Below are 21465 nucleotides of genomic sequence, written 5' to 3'. Positions count from 1 at the left end.
ACCCGCACAAAATATCGACAAAATATCATATGATGGGAGTAGCGCCGTAGCCACGCGGCAATTCGGCGCTGATTGATCTATTTTTTTTGAATTTGTTTGTTTATTATTTTTGGTTTGTAAGTTTGGAGGCCCAGTAAAAAGAAGCGGGCCCACAGAGTCCAAGTAAGCCCTTTGTTGTTACACTTTTGTTCCATCCCACCTCCCCTATATAAAGCCACATCTCGTAGCATGCAAATCTCGCTCACTTCCACAACAAACACGTCTTCTTTTGAGAACAAACCCGTCCTCTTACACCTTCTTTCAATCACTTCCCCATCTTTTGATTTTCCGATATTTGCTCCCATTTTCCCTCTCGAGTCTTGACTCAGTTCTCTTTCTCTCTCTCCAAATCAGTTGCATTTAGCCCTCTCTTCCTTTCCTTCCCCTCCCTCGCCGTTCCCATTCCCATTCTCAGAGCCACCGTCTTACAATCTCTCTTCTGAAGGGTCGGTGTGGGGATTTCGGTGTGCCGGAGAGAGGAGAGAGAGGGTTACTCCATTTTCAATAGCTCCCTTATTGTCTTCTTTTGAGGGGGTAGCCGGGGCTACGGCCTCGGCGGGTTTTAAAGCCCCCACCTTTTCCATCCTCACAAAAAAATCGATTCCCTAACTTTGATAAATCATAACCCTATTTTAATTTTCTCTCTTTTTTCCTCCTAATCAATTTTTTTTTCATTTTTCCTTGAATTCTAATTAGCGGAAAGAGATGCCGGCCTTGGCTTGCTGCGTGGACGCTGCACCTGCTCCTCCCGGCTACGCTCTCGCCGGGGATATATCTCTTCTTCCGCCGGTCACATTCACCGGCGCACTTCCGCTGGCGACAACAACCGACGACGCTGACACCAACACCTCCCATTGGACGCCGTCCATGTCATCCACCCTGTACAGGATCGACGGCTGGGGTGCTCCCTACTTCGCCGTTAACACCGCCGGAAACATCTCCGTCATGCCGCACGGCCTCGGAACCCTTCCCCACCAGGAGATCGATCTGTTGAAGATCGTGAAGAAAGCCTCCGATCCCAAACACTTCGGCGGCCTCGGCCTCCAGCTGCCACTCATCGTCCGCTTCCCTGACGTACTCAAGAACCGCCTCGAGTCTCTTCAATCGGCGTTCGAGTTTGCGATCCAGGAACAGGGGTACGATGGTCATTACCAAGGTGTATATCCCGTGAAGTGCAACCAGGACAGGTTCGTTGTTGAGGACATAGTTAAATTCGGTTCACCGTTCCGGTTCGGGCTCGAAGCCGGGTCCAAACCGGAGCTTCTTTTAGCCATGTCATGCCTCTGCAAGGGGAATCAAGAAGCGCTTCTTGTTTGCAACGGTTTCAAGGACAGAGAGTATATCTCTCTTGCAATTGTTGCGAGGAAGCTTGCTCTCAACACTGTTATTGTTCTTGAGCAAGAGGAAGAGCTCGATTTGGTGATTGAGATCAGCAAAAAGCTTTGCATTCGACCGGTTATTGGTCTTCGTGCCAAGCTTAGAACCAAGCATTCTGGTCATTTCGGTTCTACTTCTGGCGAGAAAGGGAAATTTGGACTCAACACTACTCAGGTTCTTCGTGTTGTGAAGAAGCTTGAGAATTTGGGCATGCTGGATTGCCTTCAGCTTCTGCATTTCCACATTGGTTCTCAGATTCCAACCACTGCGTTGCTTGCTGATGGTGTTGGAGAGGCTGCACAGATTTACTGTGAATTGGTTAGGCTTGGTGCCCAGATGCGTGTCATCGACATTGGTGGTGGTTTGGGAATTGATTATGATGGCACAAAGTCATGTGACTCTGATATCTCTGTTGGGTATAGTTTGGAAGAATATGCGGCCGCAGTGGTTAGCGCGGTTCAGTTTGTTTGTGACAGAAGGTCCGTGAAGCACCCTGTGATTTGCAGTGAGAGTGGAAGAGCCATTGTGTCTCATCACTCTGTTTTGATCTTTGAAGCCATTGGAGCTAGCTCTTATGGAGCTCCAACATTGTCCACAATTGGGCTTCAGCATTTGGTTGAGGGGCTTTCCGATGAAGCACGCGCCGATTACCAGAGCCTCTCGGCGGCAACCATGGTTGGTGACTATGAAAACTGTGTGCTTTACATGGAGCAGTTGAAACAACGCTGTGTTGAGCAGTTCAAGCAGGGTACTTTGGGAATGGAACAGCTTGCTTCTGTAGATGGCTTGTGTGAGCTTGTGAGCAGTGCAATTGGGGCGAAGGATCCGGTGCGGACTTACCATGTGAACCTCTCTGTGTTCACCTCGATTCCTGATTTCTGGGGGATTGATCAGATGTTTCCAATTGTACCGGTTCACAGGCTCGATGAGAAGCCGACGTCGAAGGGGATTCTATCGGATTTGACTTGTGACAGTGATGGGAAGATTGACAGGTTCATTGGGGGAGAATCAAGTTTGCCCCTTCATGAATTGGAAGGCAATGATGGTGGCTACTATTTGGGAATGTTCTTGGGTGGGGCTTATGAGGAGGCGCTTGGAGGTCTCCATAACCTCTTTGGTGGCCCGAGCGTTGTTCGGGTGATGCAGAGGGATGGCCCACATGGCTTTGCGGTGACGCGCGCGGTCCCTGGGCCTTCCTCTGGAGACGTCCTCCGAGTGATGCAGCACGAGCCCGAGCTCATGTTCGAGACACTCAAGCACAGGGCGCAAGAGTTTGCAGCAGATGAGAATGGCCATGATGATGATGAAGATGTTGATGAGAAGAGTATGATGAATGCTGCGGCTCTTGCTGCTAGACTCGCTTTCTCATTTGATAACATGCCATATCTGGTTGCATCTTCATCTTGTGCCTTGAATGCAATGGAGAACAATGCCTTCTACTATTGTTCCAGTGATGAGTTCAGCGAAGTTGTGACTGATTCTACTTGTGCTTGAGTTTGGTGTTGGTCTTTAACATTACCATGTCCTTGTTGTTGGTTGTTGTCTATTAAGATTTTTATTTTTATTTTCTAAATAATCCTTTATCCTTTATATTGTTACTATTCTCGTTGTAGTTTGATTTAAGCTTTAGCAAAAAGGGTTTTAGAAACAGGGCAGGGTTATCTCTGTCTCCTGTTATTTGCAATTTCGGCATCGTTAAGCTTCATGCAGATGGATGCCTTGCTTGCTTGTAGAGAGACTCAAGTTCTAGTGTAACGAAATTTTTATTGTTGCCTTGAATTTTATGATTCGAATAAAAATTCACCTTGTTCACAATTGATCTTGAGTTGCAGCAGTCCAAGTGCATTACTCTGTTTTTGAAGTTTGAGATGTATAAATATGTTGAAAATTCAAATATATTAAAATAAAAACCCTTAATTGTTAGGTCCAACAGAAAAGATATAATATCATATCATAGAACCCTGGAGATATATTTGTTTTATTAAGTAGATAAATATGAAGTTCAATGATTAAAATAATTCTTTCATAATTTAATTATCTTTTTCACCCAGGGGACAAGGAGAGTGGGGAGAGCAGTGTTTGGATCCTTTTGGGATTGATTGATCGAATCCCACCATTTTCAATTCAACGAGGGAGCATGTGATTGTGGAGGCAGGGCACTGACCTCGCTTTTCATATTATTATTACGTGGTCCTGTGTATATGGCCATCTCTCTCTAGCCTCGTTGTTGGTTGTTACAACTTACTAGTCTCTAAGTCTGAAAGTTCTCAAGGGGGCTCCCCTTTATCGCTTCATATTAAATGAAATTAATCTAGCTAGATTCTGATAACGTTTCGGTTGTGTGAGTGGCGTTTAGGTCTATGACTTTGCACAAACAATAACGACAATAATTTAATAAGAAAAGAATTAGGAATGATGTTATATTCCGAGTAAAACGGACAATTTTGGGGGAGGTTGAATTCTCTTCAATGCGCGTAAAAGAGGTGTGGGTAGTGTGTTTGGTTTTGAGTTTTGACCACAATTTTGAGTCTTTGATTAGATGCCTACTAGTGTTCGTTGCCCAATTGGAGACACCCAAGTGCTATCATAGGAATCTTGTGTTAATTTTTAATTGCGTTTTAGAGTATCACTTGAAAAAGACATTTATTTTTTCCTTCTTCAACCAAGGTTTGCGGTTCAGTAGTTACCGCCGTGGGGAATAAGGATAAAAAAGAAACACGTCCTGTTTTTGTAAACTACTACTTGCTCAAGAGTTGTGATGTGTCTGAATTTTTTCTTATTGGAGAAAATTCGAGGATAATATCAAAGGAATGCTACTTTAGTATAACATTTAATTGAAAGAGAACCGAGTCTCTTTACCATGTAGATTTCTATTTTATTCATCAAGAGTGGAAATTCAAATTGTATGATTATACAACTTCCACCAACTCTACAATTATAGATTTGTAGTAGGTAGAGTGTGTGTAATGCTATTAGAATAAATAAGAATCTACTATGTTTATGCTTATATGGAAGTAGAATATCCAGAATAGGCTTATGGGTATAATACAATAACCTCTCCAATTCATATTCTAAATGTTGCGCCCTGTTGGGGCCTAATTAAGATTGTGAACATGATTTTCATAATGTTATACGACTTTGAATTTGATATTGCGTTTACTTGTGATAAGGTTTTAAGGGAGAATATTCAAAGATTCGAAACGAACAACAATGAATAGTAAATTATTTAAGCTTTAGCATAGAATAGCAGATTGATAAGAATATCGATTGATGACCATGAATGAGTGCTTTTTGGAGGTGAACAAGAACTTTACTGAAAGCAGCGAGAATCATCAATAAAAGCCAAAATATTATGCTGTTCATGTCAATTTCTGCAAGTTCGAGATATTAGGCGGTTAATGGTAAGGTGGTAATACACTTTAATTTCTTTTCTCTATCATCTATCATATACACTAAAGTCTAGAGCGGCGCCTCTCGGATATTCTGCGCAAATCTTCATGTAATGATTCTATCTTCATAATAATCGTGTCTTCAATTCATGACATTAATTTAGCATCTTCGTTTCGCTTTCGGCATATCATATATGAATTATGTATATTGGGCTTATAGTTTTACATTTCACTTTGTTTAAAGATATAATGTAACGTTGATATATTTATAGACTCGTCATCAAATAAGAATTTCATGTCACTAAAGTCCAATGCAAAATTAATACGGAACCACTCCAACTCCATTATCAAGTTGTGGCATTAGTGGGGGTAACTCCAAAAAAAGAATAATTCGAGTAGGACATGCCACATTTTCAGACTATTCAGATTCAGTTGATTAAGCATGATGTGATATTTACTCTATCAATGCAAATAAATTATATATGCCTTTCTGCTAAATTCCATATCTAGTCCGAATATATGTTAATATGTAAGCTTCGTATTTTTCGGGATAATTTGGATAGAGCCTAAATCTTCATTACAACGAAGCATTTATTGATGAATGTGCAACTAGGACAAGTTGTTGAAGCATAAGGGGGCTCACAAGATTGTGAGGTCCTTATGTGCTACAGTAGTACAAGATTTATTACCGCATCTCTAGAAAAAATAATTGACCAAAAAAAGAAAAATGAACCATGCATCCCCAAGACGGAAAATTACTTCCATCCCCTTATCTTTTATTTTTTAATTATTTTATTATTATTTTGGTACGAATTTAATTTGCATATATTATTGACATAAAATAATTTTATACATATATTCAATAATATATTGCTATATATCTACTTTTTAAATCCACTATTTGAATAATAATCTAAATGTATAAACGGATGAGTATAAAAACAAAATTCATTGTTTTGAAGATAATACCTGCATTTACATGGTTCCGGATTAAGTGGACAAGATGGTATGGAAATCATGTACTTGGTCAGAAGCATTGGTGCAGTTCCTCCGGCTTTTCTTGCTTGTATCTTCGATGTGCTGGCAAAGTTTTATAATTTTTATTTTTTGAGTCAGCATGTATACTAGTAATGTTTTCGGAAGTGTTTTTATCCAATGTCTTTTTTTTGGGGTCAAGATCCAATGTCGTTTATCACTTGTCTTTCATGTTGGGATCCAATCTCAAATACAATATCTCATTTGTTATTGGGTAGCATTGCAAAGAAACGAACAAATGTTGGGATCATAATTTGGAAGACGAGAGGCCCAAATTTAGTTACATTAGTTGACCCAAAGTATAATTACTAAGCTCAGCTCGGGAATGCCCGGCCCATGAACCTGTCCAAAAAAGAGTTTCAACCGGGGAAGGACTGCAGCTGAGGCTTTAATTGAAGTGACAAATCATGTGCCTCTTAATATATTGCCCTCAAATTTAAAATTTGAAGAAGATCAAGTAGTGGATAAAAACTTTTTAAGTGTTAGGTGTGTGAATGTATAATGTGAGTGAGTTTGTGATATAATGCTTAAAACTGAAGGTCATTTAACCCATCTGAAAAAAAATTTGAAAAAGAACTCCAGTGAAAAAAAAAAAAACACCAAAAACCAGGAAGGACTTATCACTGTTGCAAAAATGTTGAAATAGTTCCCTCAAGTGGTGACACAAATCACTATCTAGGATTAGGACGGGAGTGAATCCTCTCCGATGAAAAAAAAATTGGATGGTGTCCACTGAAGAATCTCACTCTTTATTGTTCTCTCTCTCCTATTTAATTTTGGTCCCATTTATAGAATTAAAGATAAAAGATCACACTTTATTCTCTCAAGTGTTAGAAAAAATAGAGAAGATCTATTTTTGATTAGGACTGTCCAATCTGCTTGACAAAAAAAAAAGTGGTGACACGAATCAAACACTTTACTCAAAATGATTGCACGCTCCAGTCAAACCACATGCAACTAAAGAAAAAAAATATCACAAACCAATAATTAATAGAATCTAAAGAGAATTTTGCTGATATAAGGCTGTTAATATGAAACTTTTATCTAACATGTGATTTTCATTTTATTATTACAAGTAAATTATATTTGATATTTTTGTGTACTATTAAATGGAGTATAAACTCTGTCTGTATGTCATCAAATAATGAATACTATTATAACTCTCTATAATAAAGATCCAATAATTTGCAGTTTAAGAGGGCCATTGCCCATTTATGAGGTTGGAGATAAAGGAGTAAGTTATGTTACTTTATAATTGACTAATGAGTGACGGTTAACCAGTCAAATCTACGACCAGTTAGTCAAGGTGAGTGACCTTTGGGGTGACGTGTGATCTGCCAGCTGTTATCATGGTATTCAATCATACAAAGGTGACTGACTAAAAAAATAAAAAAGTGACAAACAAAAAACAAAGCAAGAGGTCACTGACTAAGAAATAGACTACTGCCCACTTATGAACCAAAAATGCAATCATCCCCTTCTTACTTATCTCTTTCTGTTCTGTCCATGTGAATGAATGATATATGTGAAAATCTATTAGTCTTTCACATTGAACTAAGATGGCTGAGGCCGAAGTAGCAGCAGCTCTAACTAACAATGAATTTGAGCCTCATCAAAAGAAGCCATCAAGGAACAAATATGCCTTAGCTTGTGCTATGCTTGCTTCCATGACTTCCATCCTCCTTGGTTACGGTCAGTAATAGTAGTAGAACTAGTAATCACCATCACCATTACAGTAACCATTCATTTCTGTAATGTTATGTTATGTTTGTTACAGATATTGGTGTGATGAGTGGAGCAGCTATGTACATAAAGCGAGATCTGAGAATTTCGGATGTGAAGATTGAAATCCTTGCCGGTATAATAAACTTGTACTCTCCAATAGGTTCATACATAGCTGGAAGAACCTCTGATTGGATTGGCCGCCGTTACACTATTATATTGGCCGCCGTAATTTTCTTCGTCGGAGCAATTCTGATGGGATTTTCACCAAACTATGCGTTCCTCATGTTCGGCCGGTTTGTCGCCGGCATAGGAATCGGTTTTGCTTTCCTCATTGCACCCGTTTACACCTCGGAAATCTCTCCTACTTCTTCCCGTGGCTTCCTCTCTTCCTTGCCTGAGGTCACATCTCATCTCTACTCTCTTTCAATTTGTCTTATCTTTTATATTAGCGTGTGGCTCATATCATACTTGAACTTTTATTTTAGATCGGGTTTGATTTTTAGGGTTTTGTTTTCTGAATACAATGCAATTAAAATACCTAGTTATAGTTTGGCTATAAAGTCTAAACCATAGTGTTAATTAACTGTTAACATCGTGCCGTATACGATTCTGGAATCCAATGAAGATACTCTGTGTGTGACCAAGAGTCCAAGAGTACTTTGACACGCTTTTGAGATGTGATGTATGCATATTGCATAATCTTTGAAAATTACAAACTCATATAATTCAAATTCAATCATAAACCACTAAATTGACTATCAATAACACATATTTATTGATAAATACGTAATAGTTAATTTAGTTACTATACATGAGAGTTAATTTAGTTACTAATTTTGAGCAAGTGCATAACATTTCATATTCAAATTATATTAGACAACTTTGCATGGGGATAATATTATGGTGCACAAACTGATTCACATGTGATTTAAAATTTGTACATACCTTCAGGTGTTTTTGAACGGAGGAATATTGCTGGGATACATATCAAACTATGCATTTTCAAAGCTTTCACTTCGAATGGGTTGGCGGTTGATGCTAGGAGTAGGAGCGATTCCTTCAATGTTCCTAGCCGTGGCGGTTTTAGCCATGCCGGAATCACCAAGGTGGCTCGTTTCTCAAGGACGAATAGGCGAAGCCAGAAAGATCCTCAACAAAATCTCCGACTCCAAACAAGAGGCGCACCAAAGACTCGCAGACATCAAAGACACAGCAGGAATACCCCAGGAGTGCAACGACGACGTCGTTCCCATCACAAAGAAGAAGCAAGGCAAGGGTGTATGGAAGGAGCTTCTCCTTTATCCTACACCCGCGGTGCGCCACATCTTCATCGCTTCCTTAGGGATTCACTTCTTTGCGCAAGCTACCGGCATAGACGCCGTCGTTTTGTACAGTCCTAGAATCTTCGAGAAGGCTGGGATCAAATCTGATAATAAAAAGCTTCTCGCAACCGTAGCCGTTGGATTCGTCAAAACGGTTTTCATCTTAGTGGCCACTTTTTTCCTGGATCGGGTTGGAAGACGCAAGTTGCTGTTAAGCAGCGTTAGCGGTTTGATAATCTCGCTTCTAACCCTTGCGGTGAGTCTCACCGTAGTGAATCGTTCGAAGACGACGCTGAACTGGGCCATTGGGCTTAGCATAGCCTCGGTTTTGTCCTATGTGGGCTCGTTCTCGATTGGGTCTGGGCCCATTACGTGGGTTTATAGTTCGGAGATATTTCCGTTGAGGCTGCGCGCTCAGGGTGTAGCTATTGGAGCTGTGGTGAATAGGGTCACCAGTGGAGTGATCTCAATGACCTTTTTGTCCCTCACGAAGGCAATTACCACTGGTGGGGCTTTCTTTCTCTTTGCTGGAATTGCAGCTGCTGCGTGGGTATTTCACTATACTCTGCTCCCTGAAACGCGCGGTAAAACTCTTGAAGAAATTGAAGGATCTTTCGGTAATTTCTGCAGAAAATCTAAGAAGAGTGCTAACGGCGAGGGACTTAACCGTAATAGCACTGGTAACGGCCAGATCCAATTGGGGACCAACGGCCAGAACCAGCCTTTGGCAAGTGTGGATTAATTTACTTAGGAGTAACATATCCGAATAATGAAAATTAAAATCACAAGATGAAGAAATTAGAATCATTTTAGGCTTTGTTTATAAAGGTGCAAGTGTGTAACTGAGCTGTAACAGTTGTTTATAAAGGTGTAAGTGTAATTGAGCTGCAACACTTTCTGATATATGATTTGCCAGATGTTGAAATAGTCAATTGGGATTTAAGTTTACAACAGATCTATATAGTATATAGATAGATATATATACAAACTTCTTTGTTCTAAATTGTATCATAATGAAGTGGGATTGGAGATACAATTAGGAAGGAATATATATCTATATTATCTAATAATAATAATAATATGATATTGTAATGCCATGAAGCATCCGTTGATCTCAGAAATCTCAGTCAACGGTGAATGCCGCTAAAAAGTTGTGGAGCATGAGCCCAAAGAATAAAGAATATGGCAGATGACATGGTAATATTGCTTCATGAAAGAATTGATTTAAGGGCATCTTTCACGTAAGAATATTTGAATGGGAAACCCAATTTCTTAGCCTGATTAGGAAGCACTCTCTGCCCTTCTAATACCTGCAAAGAGAGATTCAAAGATGCATTTCAGTGAATTTCACACTAAACAAATAGCATAGCGTGAGCGAAATTTAACCAACTACTCACCACAGAAGCACCTTCTCCAAGGACAGCCTTGAGTGCAAAGTCTGGTACCGGCAGCCACGACGGGCGACCCAAGGCATATCCTAGTTGGTCACACAATTCCGCGAATCGGACAGGATTTGGTGCAGTTCCATTGATTACTCCTAAATGATATGAAGCATCCATAAACTATATTACTAAACGGAAAACATAACTGTTGATTTGACAGTACACCAAAAACCAAAAGATATATATGAACATGGAATCAAATCACACAAGTCAGAATTGAGAATTGCACCATCCAAACTATCTATGTTAGCCAATGTTCTATATCCACTAATTTTTGGTTGTTCAGAATTTCAATAAATTTCACTTCGGAGATGTGAGAGTTAAGAGTTCACCTTCATAGGAGGGATTTATCAGTGCTTCATATATTAAATTAACAATGTCATCCAAATGAATCCAGGAAAACCTGTACAAAAAGAAAGAAAAATAACTTAATTATGGCGCCTTTCTAAAATTAAGACGCAACCGGGAACCAATCAATAGCAGCTAGAAGATGAGGGACATACCATTGTTTTCCAGAGCCTATAGGTCCACCAGCAAACATCTTGAAGAGAGGTATCATTTTAGCTGTAGAAGATTAAACACACAAAAATATAATGAATTTTAGGAACTTCATATAATATTTGATGTTGAATCATAAATTCAAGCAGTTACAGGCTAATACCTAGTGCTCCACCATCTTTACCAAGAACAACACCAATGCGAATTAGAGCTACTCTAACATCCCCGTTTACTTTTAAGGCTGTTGATTCCCATTCTCGACATACCTGAAAAGATAAGACAGCATCCGTCAATGTGACCTATAATGCAAGAGATGGTATATATCGCGAAATGCTCCATTAATTTGAATAACAACTGATGTGCTAATCAGTTAGTATTCAAGTTTAATAGTATTTCAGGTGAAAATGTAAGTGACTGTATATCTTCATAAAACCTGCTGAGTAATACTCAGAATATTCTTACGAGGTTCTATAAATTTAATATCTTGCATTCTCTGCAATAGTATCAACAAACATCTGTTCTTACCTCGGCCAAGTAATCATTTCCTGATGGACTTTGTTCATCAAACACTTGTGTCTCACTGGTGCCTGAACAGTGAAAAGAAGTGAAAGACATTTTATATGTAAAATCATGCATACCTCTCTATCAATTCAAGTGATTCTAAAGAGTGCACCAAAGCAGTTAACAACCAATAAGCCAGAAAATAATCGACCAGTAGAGAAGATGATTTGGCATATGAACATACCATAGTAACCAACAGCTGTTGCACTAACGAAAACTTTAGGTCGAATATCCTCTGGCGCACTGTTTATCAATTCTACAACCTTTGCTATTAAATGGATAGGTCAGAGGAAGAATAAGCAATTGCTTGTAAGTAAAACTTGCTTAACTTGATGCACATATATTTGTCAAGAAAAATAAACATATAAAAAGGTTCATTTTCAATTTGTATCATCAGGAATCATATGCTTACTTTTGATGTTACTCTAATCCTGCTCTGCTTGATTTCTGTTTTTATCTGCAGAATTAAAATGAGTGTTGGGAGATGTCTATTATCTCTTAATAACCAAAACTCCGTGAATCTTTAAGTCAATACAATCCAATAATGACAGTGATAGGAACAAGGCAATAACCTCCGAAGACCATCTGGTACTTATGGGCATTCCGGCCAAGTTAACCACCCCTGTTGAGCCCTGAATGCTATTCTTCCATTCCGACTCCTCCGCAATCTTAATTCCTGGAAAGTCTTTCACTGGAAAGACAAGGCAAAGTTAACCAACGAATCCAAAGTGCATTATCTGTCTACCTTTTTTATTTATTTAAAAGGAAGATGAATGTAGACTTTCAATAGCGAAGGGATCTGAATTAGGTATGAATTTAAACCAACAACAAAAATAGTACTTATACATTAAAGGAACTCTGCCACTATTAAGTGCAGTTGATGTGTAATTTTGATCAATGTTTGAACTGGTGAATTAACTGATTTCCAGATTGTCAGTACTAATAAAATTATTACAATGATTTATTACCTTCTTACCCGGAAAAATTGCTTCAGCTTTAGATCTAGAGCGTGTCAAGACATGAACACTATGCTTGTCTGCAAATTGTTTTGATAGCTGAAAGTTAGCTTGATTGAGATATAGGGAAGCAATATATAGACTGAAGCAACTATTTATCAGCAAACTCACCACTAGCATTAAAATTTATGCTTGTATACATGTGTATGCGTGTTTGTCCCTAGTATTCATTAAATTTAACCTCACATTAAGATAAAAACTATTTATCATTATCTTTTTGAGCTACCTAAATTTTTTTGATCCGTCATTACTGCCAGTAAATATATCAATATCGATCACGAATGGGATGTAGGAAGTTAGAGGCAGAGATAGGGAATGATAACCTGCGTGAAGCCTTTGCACCAACCTTCTACCTATAAAACCTGTTGCTCCAGTTACAGATATGATAATCTGATTCCCCTGCATAAGCACATCATTGTGATAATGATCTTTACTTTAAGGAACCTAAACCAAAAATTGGAAATAATAATCTAAAGACTTGAAGGGAATACCTCTTCATTAAATGTAAACAACTTAGGGTGTCTTTAGTTTGTATTTTCATTTTCTGTTTTCATTTCCAAGTGTTTTCTCATAATTTATAAAGGAAAAAAAGAAACCGTGAAAACAATAAAATCTTCTTTTGTATTTGCTTCTTTTTCTTTGGCAAAATTTTGAAAACAGACACGCTTAAAATAATAACAGAAATGAAAATGCAATTCAATCACACCCTTGGTATCTTGACTAATCTAGTATTTGTAATTTGGTAGAGACTCATAAGCAGTTGTCTTCACATAAGTTCATAGGTAAGAACAGTTAGATGATTTGACAGGTTTAATTAAATTATCATCTCATGATTCTCAACTAGTAATTTCACATGAAGACAACTGCAATTTTAGTTTCCAATTTTACTCACATTTAATTTATAGAAAGATGGATTAATTAGCAGTGCCTTATGCCTATTAATGTGTGAATTACCAAACTAGTGTTCAATGTATATAGACTTCCCTAAACTTCAGAGATGATGCAAAATAAAAACTAACAGGAAAAATGGCATGTAGGAGCTAAGTTTAGAGCATACCTTGGAGGTTTGATGAGAGGTGCAGCAAATCCTGAACCTCCTAACCTGGCAGGTCTGGTAAAACAATGGAGAAGATTGAAAAGGTGGAGAATTACTTACGGAGTGGGGTAGGGGTAGGTGAAGAGACGAAGAGACATTGTGAGACCAACTCAGAGTCTCCATTAAGATTAAGTTAGAACTCAGAAGAACGAGATGGTGCGTGCGTGTGTGCGCAAGTGAAATAGATTGTTTTAATATGGTTCAGTTTCGTGTTCAATTTGGAGCCACATCAACTACCTTTTCCATATCCATCACTCATTCACTCATTCACTCGGTTACTCACTCCTTCCACTTTGACTAGTAATTCTAATTGGACGACCCCTTTGGTTTTTCACTCTATTTTCTTCACTTTACTTTTGTTTTTTATCATTAGAAAGACAGATACACATACCACATCTAAGTAAATAATTCACAAGAAAAATGACAAGATACCTTAAACAGCTTCTTAATTATTTTTCTAATTTTTAAATAAATGAACATTTTTGAATCTTTTATTTTTTTTCATATGTTCAAAAATATACAAAATATACGATGACTGTGTTGTACACAACATTTTTGTTTTTCTCTAATTGAAGTGAATATTTAAAAATGAATACTTAAGTAAGGTAAGAAACACAGTTTGGAATATCACCTGGAAAAAATTGGGATCCGGAAATAAATCACAAGCCCTTATTAACACTGGGATTAACTCATATCATTCACATGATGTACTTTTATTGATGCCTCCAGTCACGGTCTTGGACACACTCCAACGCTACTGTGCTGGCACTCGGACCTACTCAACCCCTTGAGTTAAGACCAAGTCAGCCTAACCCTCAATACTTAGCAAGAAAGCTAAGAACACAAGAGAAAGGAAGCTTTGGTGGAAAGAACACTTTATTGCTCAAGTGTTTGTTACAAATGATTCACACACACCCACACTAACTCTTACCTCCTATTTATAGCCATCCACCTCCTCAATGGATGGTTAGGATTAAATCTAAGCAATGGTCTAGATTAATCATCTAGAACCTTCTTTACAAATATCTATCCTACCACTACTTTCTAAATACTTCTAGATTGTTCCATACAACTCTTCATACTTTTATATCAATCCACACTCTTCTAGAATATTCTATGATCTTCTAAAGTCTTCTAAAACCTTCTAGGGTATTTCAAAAACTTCTAGAACCTTCTAAACCATCTAGAGTATTCTCAAATACTCCAGAAAACTATACAAACACTGTTAAATCCTCGTCGCGTTCTGTTCATGATAACGCTCTAGGTGTTCTTGGAATTGCCACAGATCTTCACGAGCTTCCCAACTAGCTTCAGTTATCGGGAGCCCTTTCCACTTGATCAAGTATTGAATACTTGGTGGTACCCCTCTTCGTCTCACAACGCGATTAGCTAAGATCTCTTCGATTTCTTTATCGAAGGATCTAATCACCACAGGCGGAACACGACTCGAGTCACCTCTACTCGGTTCATCTTGGTCTTCATGATATGGTTTAAGCATACTCACATGGAAGACCGAGTGGATCTTCATAGAGGGAGGAAGTTGTACTTTGTAAGCAACCTCCCCAACACGTCCAATGATCTCAAATGGCCCTTCGTATTTGCGAATTAAGCCCTTATGAACCTTGCGAAAGGCTTTGAATTGTTGTGGAAGAAGTTTAATCATTACCTTGTCTCCCACTTGATAGCTTGCATGCCTCCTCTTCTTATCAGCCCATTTCTTCATCCTCTTTGCAGCTTTGTCAAGGTAAGAACGAGTGACATCTGCTTGTTCTTCCCAAGACTTAATCATATGATAAGCTCCAGGGCTCTTCCCTGAGTAGGAAGAAGAAAGAGAGTGAGGTGTAAGTGGCTGTTGTCCAGTCACAATCTCGAACGGGCTCTTCCCTGTGGACTCGCTTCTTTGCAAATTGTATAAGAACAGAGCAATGTCGAGGAGTTTTGTCCAGTCCTTCTGATTAGCGCTTACAAAATGCCTCAAGTAACACTCGAGTAAGGCATTCACTCTCTCAGTCTGCCCATCGGTTTGAGGATGGAAGCTTGTTGAGAAATGAAGCTCCGACCCAAGGAGTTTGAACAGCTCTATCCATAGTCGTCCTGTGAAGCGTGGATCTCGATCACTAATGATGCTCTTAGGCAATCCCCAATATTTCACCACATTCTTGAAAAATAGTCGTGCTGCCTCCTCTGCAGTGCAGTCAGTAGGGGCGGGTATAAAGGTAGCATACTTCGAAAATCGATCCACTACCACGAGAATAGATCCAAACCCCTCAGACTTCGGTAAGGCAGAAATGAAATCTAGAGAGACACTTTCCCACGGTCGCTCTGATGGAGGCAAAGGTTCCAACAACCCGCTTGGTGTCTTATTTTCAATCTTATCTTGTTGGCAAACAAGACAAGTCTTCACATAGCTCTCTACTTCATCTCTCATTTGAGGCCAATAATAAGAAGATTCAATGAGTGCCAAGGTCCTTCGCTGACCTTGGTGACCAGCCCACTTGGTGTCGTGGCATTCTCTTACCAACTTCCTTCTCAGATTTTCCCACTTAGGAACGTATAATCTTCTCCCTTTTATGTAGAGAAGGTCATTTTCTAACCAAAATCTTTTGGTCTTACCTTCTCTAGCCAACTCCACCAACTTCTTGGCTAGTGGATCATGATGCAACCCTTCCTTGATGGTATGCACAATATCTCCTTCAGCCATAGAAATGGCCGCCAACTCAGCCTTGCGACTCAACGCATCAGCTACCACATTAGTCTTGCCTGACTTGTATTCAAATTCAAAATCAAACTCAGCCAAGAAGTCTTGCCACCTAGCTTGTTTGGGGCTTAACTTCTTTTGAGTTTGGAAGTAGCTTGTAGCCACATTGTTTGTCTTGACGATAAAGTGTGAACCAAGCAAGTAGTGACGCCAAGTTCTCAGACAATGCACCACTACGGTCATTTCCTTCTCTTGGACAGTGTATCGCCTCTCTGTATCATTCAACTTGCAACTCTCAAAGGCAATAGGATGTCCTTCTTGCATCAGAACTCCTCCAATAGCGTAGTCAGAAGCATCAGTGTGGACTTCAAACACCTTTGAGTAGTCGAGTAATGCTAGTACTGGTCCTTCTGTGATAGCAGCCTTCAACTCATCAAAGGCCTTTTGACACTCCTTTGACCATTCCCAAGAGTGATTCTTCTTGAGAAGATCAATTAATGGTGCAGTCTTGGCGAAGTATCCCTTGATAAACCTCCGATAGTAATTATTAGCCAACCCAAGGAATGACCTCAATTCAGATACCTTGTTTGCCGGCTCCCACTCTTTGATAGCCTTCACCTTTCCTTGATCCATGCAGAGAGTTCCACCTTTAATGATGTGTCCCAAGAAATAGACTTCGTCCCTTGCAAAGGAACACTTTTCCTTCTTCACATATAGGTTATTCTCTCGCAAGATCTTGAACACGGTTCGTAAGTGTTCTACATGTTCCTCCAAAGTATTGCTATAGACAACAATGTCATCCAAGTAGACCACTACAAACCGATCAAGGTAAGGTCGAAAGATCTCGTTCATCAAGGTACAGAAGGTCGCAGGAGCATTGGTCAAGCCAAAAGGCATCACCAACCACTCATACGATCCATACCTCGTGACACATGTGGTCTTAGGCTCATCACCATCAGTAATTCTCACTTGGTGATATCCTGACCTCAAATCTAGCTTTGAGAACCACTTGGCTCTACCAAGTTGATCAAACAAATCGGCTATCAAAGGAATAGGGTATTTGTTCTTGATGGTTACCTTGTTAAGTGCTCGATAGTCGATGCATAGTCTCAATAAACCATCATGCTTCTTTTGGAACAAGACTGGTGCGCCATAAGGTGCCTTTGATGGACGGATGAATCCAGCATCTAGCAAATCCTTGAGTTGCTTCTTCAACTCCTCAAGTTCTGGCGGTGCCATTCTATAAGGTGTTGAGGCGGGCGGCTTTGCTCCTGATTCCAATTCGATCTTGTGGTCCACCTTCCTCCTAGGTGGTAGTTGTTTTGGCAACTCGGGAAGCATCACATCCTTATTTTCTTCAAGGACTTCCTTGATTTTGGGAGGAACGTCTTCTCTTTCAGATGTTGACTCCTCTTGTAATAGAGCCAAATATGTAATCTCTCCCTTCTTGAACCCTTTCTTGAGTTGCATAGCAGAGAGTATCGGTGGTCCTCCAACTTTAGATACTGTAGGGACCATGCATGGAGACCCTTTCTCCATGACACATACTACGTCGTAGTATGGCATAGGTATTATATTTGCCTTCCTTTGCAAATCGAGCCCGATGACTATTTTAAAATCGTCCATGTGTGCTACTGAGAAATCCACAAGGCCTTTCCAAGAATCAAGAGTCATCTCAACCCCTTTTGCTACTCCCTTAAGGGGTTCACCCTTGGTGTTCACGGGTTTGAACCAGCCATTCTTTTCGGTGATCTTCAACCCAAGCCTCTTTGCTTCATCAGGTGTGATGAAGTTGTGTGTAGCACCAGTGTCGATCATAGCCATAATGGGTTTTTCATTGATAAAGGCTTTGACATACATCAAGCCTTTCTTTTCTACGGTGCTTGCCTCTTTGCTCTTCACAGCATTTATGTGTTGGATGGATCCAACACACTCAGTTACTTGAGTTTGAGCTTCTCGTTCCTCGACGATAGATGCCAGAGTCCCTAGCTTGGGACAGTCCTTCATTTGGTGTGGCCCCTTGCACACGAAGCATCCTCCTTTGGGCACGAAAGCCTTCTTCTTTTTCTCGTACTCTTTCTTTGAAGAGTATTTTCCTTCCTTCTTGATTGAGAAACTCTTCCCCTTGTCTCCCCCACCTTTAGCAGAACTAGGCTTGGAGGAAGACTTGGGTTTAGAGTCTCCCCTATGATACTCAGTGAGTGATTCGGTCACCACGATGGCCTCATCGACATCCTTAACATTTCTTCTTTGTAGTTCTTGCTTTGCCCAAGGTTGGAGTCCATCAATGAAGAAGAACAATGCATCCTCTGATGCTAAGTTGGGGATTTGAAGTGTGAGAGTAGTGAACTCCTTTACATAGTCGCTAATCGTACTCTTGTGCTTCAACTCCCTTAACTTCTTCCTTGCTTCATAAACCACATTCTCAGGGAAGAATTGTCTTTTCAACTCCCTTTTGAAATCTTCCCATGTGGTTATGTTGCAAGTACCCTTCTCCATATCTACGCACTTTCTCCTCCACCACAAAGTAGCATTATCAGAAAGGTAGAGAGCTGCAGTGCGTACCTTTATTGCTTCTTCGACCACCCCTTGGCCTTCGAAGTACCTCTCCATTTGCCACAGGAAGTTCTCCACCTCTCGAGCGTCCCTCACACCCTTGAACTCCTTTGGCTTTGGAAGATCAATCTTTGTCATCTCTCTTATAATGGTTGGTCGAGATTTTGCCTCATCGAACCAAACTCGAACTTCATCAAATAGCTTCAAGGAATTCTCAAGCTTTTCTTTGATTTGGAGCATGCTTTCTTTGAAAGCATCTCGTTCTCCCAACACGTGAGCCTCGAGGGTCTCCTTGTCATGTTCTATCTTTTGGAACCGCTCATCCATAGAGGATAGAACATTTTCCAACATAGAAACTCTTTCTTCTAAGAAGTTAGAGTCCTTACCTCTAGGCTCACTTGAAGAACGTACCTTCTTGCCTCCCCATTGAGAAGGAATAGTATCCCTTTCCCTTTGTGACTCAACATGCTCCATGGTGATATTTGAAGCCATACCCACAAACCACTTGTGCTTCCTCTCGAACCTTGCTCGGATACCAAATTGTCACGGCCTTGGACGCACTCCAACGCTACCGTGCCGACACTCGGACTTACTCAACCCCTTGAGCTAAGACCAAGTCAGCCTAACCCTCAATACTTAGCAAGAAAGCTAAGAACACAAGAGAACACAAGAGAAAGGAAGCTTTGGTGGAAAGAACACTTTATTACTCAAGTGTTTGTTATAAATGATTCACACACACCCACACTAACTCTTACCTCCTATTTATAGCCATCCACCTCCTCAATGGATGGTTAGGATTAAATCTAAGCAATGGTCTAGATTAATCATCTAGAACCTTCTTTACAAATATCTATCCTACCACTACTTTCTAAATACTTCTAGATTGTTCCATACAACTCTTCATACTTTTATATCAATCCACACTCTTCTAGAATATTCTATGATCTTCTAAAGTCTTCTAGAACCTTCTAGAGTATTCCAAAAACTTCTAAAACCTTCTAGAACATTCTAGAATGTTCCGAAACCATCTAGAGTATTCTCAAATACTCCAGAAAACTATACAAACACTGTTAAATCTAAACTTCTAAAAATTTACCGTGACACTCCTCTCAGAAAGAATGCTACTACCTACTAGCCTAGTTTGAAAAACCAAAACAAAAACTCGCAAGGAAATGAATACGAACGAAAAAGAATTAAGCAGGAACATCAAATATCAGGGTGCTACAGTGAGGAATGTGAGTTTCCTGATTGGTGAAGAAACAAGTCAATGATTATGAGAATCCCCTGAGCTACAAGGTAGAAGCATACAACCATCAAGGAAGCTCCAAGCCAAATAAGCCATTGGTGCTTTGGTGGTCCAGTTGCCATGCCATATCCGAAATTGAAAGTCATTAAGAGCAAACCCAATGCCATGACGCAAGTCATTATGCGCAATGTTGAACACACACTTGCATTGAGAAAAGGCAAGAACATCTTGGATCTTGGGCTCTTGGCAACTAATTAAGGTTATAACTTATATTATACAACAGAGTGTGGCTGCATGAATAATTGTTACCTGACATATGAGTTGAGAGACTAACAAACTAACCATTTAGTTACTAAATAGCTGAATTAGTTAGCTAGTGGAGATATTTATCACAAAGTGGTTAGAGTAGAGCACTATCAGCTGCTATGCGTGTGTATGATAATATAGTGTGTGAGTGAACCTCATTGTATCTATGCTTCTATATAAGGCTTGTCATGCCTCACAGTTAGTTGAGTTTTTGCCATTTTCTGATTCAAGTCACACTTCCATCTTTCTCTTCTCTGTTTTCTCTGAGCCTGCACATTCTCTTGCTGCTCTCACTGCACCTTCAACATGGTGCGGTGAGCGTGGACCCAAAGAGGGTAGCATGTGCAAGAAGCAAGGAATTGAGGAGGAAAAAGCTTGATCTCTGTGCCTCAATCATCAATTCGAAGAGCACAGAACTCCAATTTCACAAATCAGTGAAATTAGGGGAGAGATGGCGGAACCATTCGCTGCGAACTCGGGTTCGTCACATTCTGCGGTAGAGTTACAAAGAATTACTGAAGTTCTGAATCAAATCGCGTCAATTCAAGCCCAACTAACTCGGAACAGCGCCAATTCGAGTCAAGATCCAACAAACCCTTACTTTCTTCATCCTTCTGAGAGCGCTGGTACTCCTCTTATCCCTGCTATTTTGGATGGCAAGAACTATGGCTCTTGGAGTAGATCGATGTTATTGGCATTGAAATCTAAGAATAAATTGAAATTCATAGATGGTAGTTTACCAAAGCCTGATGAAAATGATAGTGTGTTCGAATCTTGGGAAAGATGCAATACCTACGTCGTAGCCTGGATAAACCTCTCGTTAAGCCCTAGCATTTCGCAATCGGTAATATGGATGAACGTTGCTAGCGATCTATGGAATGACCTAAAACGCAGGTATTATCATGGTGATAGATTTCGGGTGGCAGAATTGCATGAGGAGTTTTATGCGTTTAGACAAGGAGACATGGATGTCACAACCTATTTCACTAAATTGAGATCAATTTGGGAAGACATAGAGAATTTCAGGATGATTCCTTCATGTGAATGTGGAAAGGATTGCAAGTGTGGTTTAGGTGTTATGAGAAGATACAAGTCTGAGGATCAAGTTACCCGTTTCTTGAAGGGTTTGAACGACCAGTACTCGGCTGTAAGGTCCCAA

At 39.8% G+C, this 21465-nt stretch overlaps 3 protein-coding genes across 3 annotated transcripts; 2 read left to right on the top strand and 1 right to left on the bottom strand.

Moving 5' to 3' along the window:
• The first annotated feature begins 245 nt into the window (after positions 1–245).
• Positions 246–3231, top strand: LOC130965569 (arginine decarboxylase). The gene has a single exon (XM_057890337.1). The coding sequence runs from the start codon at positions 745–747 to the stop codon at positions 2908–2910; it is 2166 nt and encodes a 721-aa protein (XP_057746320.1). The 5' UTR covers positions 246–744; the 3' UTR covers positions 2911–3231.
• A 4027-nt stretch (positions 3232–7258) lies between these two features.
• On the top strand, positions 7259–9633 carry LOC130965570 (polyol transporter 5-like). The gene is made up of 3 exons (XM_057890338.1): positions 7259–7532; positions 7618–7964; positions 8517–9633. Exons 1-3 carry the CDS (start codon positions 7400–7402, stop codon positions 9627–9629), a joined length of 1593 nt encoding a protein of 530 aa, XP_057746321.1. The 5' UTR covers positions 7259–7399; the 3' UTR covers positions 9630–9633.
• A 331-nt stretch (positions 9634–9964) lies between these two features.
• LOC130965571 (epimerase family protein SDR39U1 homolog, chloroplastic) lies at positions 9965–13766 on the bottom strand. Its single transcript, XM_057890339.1, has 12 exons — positions 13462–13766; positions 12728–12803; positions 12365–12424; positions 11961–12079; positions 11801–11845; positions 11573–11651; positions 11353–11414; positions 10991–11093; positions 10833–10893; positions 10662–10732; positions 10285–10424; positions 9965–10197 (listed from the first exon to the last, which is right to left on the bottom strand). The coding sequence occupies exons 1-12, from the start codon at positions 13621–13623 to the stop codon at positions 10096–10098; spliced, it is 1080 nt and encodes a 359-aa protein (XP_057746322.1). The 5' UTR covers positions 13624–13766; the 3' UTR covers positions 9965–10095.
• Positions 13767–21465: the final 7699 nt, after the last annotated feature.

This window comes from Arachis stenosperma, chromosome 3, assembly GCF_014773155.1.
Source record: "Arachis stenosperma cultivar V10309 chromosome 3, arast.V10309.gnm1.PFL2, whole genome shotgun sequence".
NCBI classification, from domain to species: Eukaryota; Viridiplantae; Streptophyta; class Magnoliopsida; order Fabales; family Fabaceae; genus Arachis; species Arachis stenosperma.
This window is presented reverse-complemented; position numbering and strand designations above follow the sequence as displayed.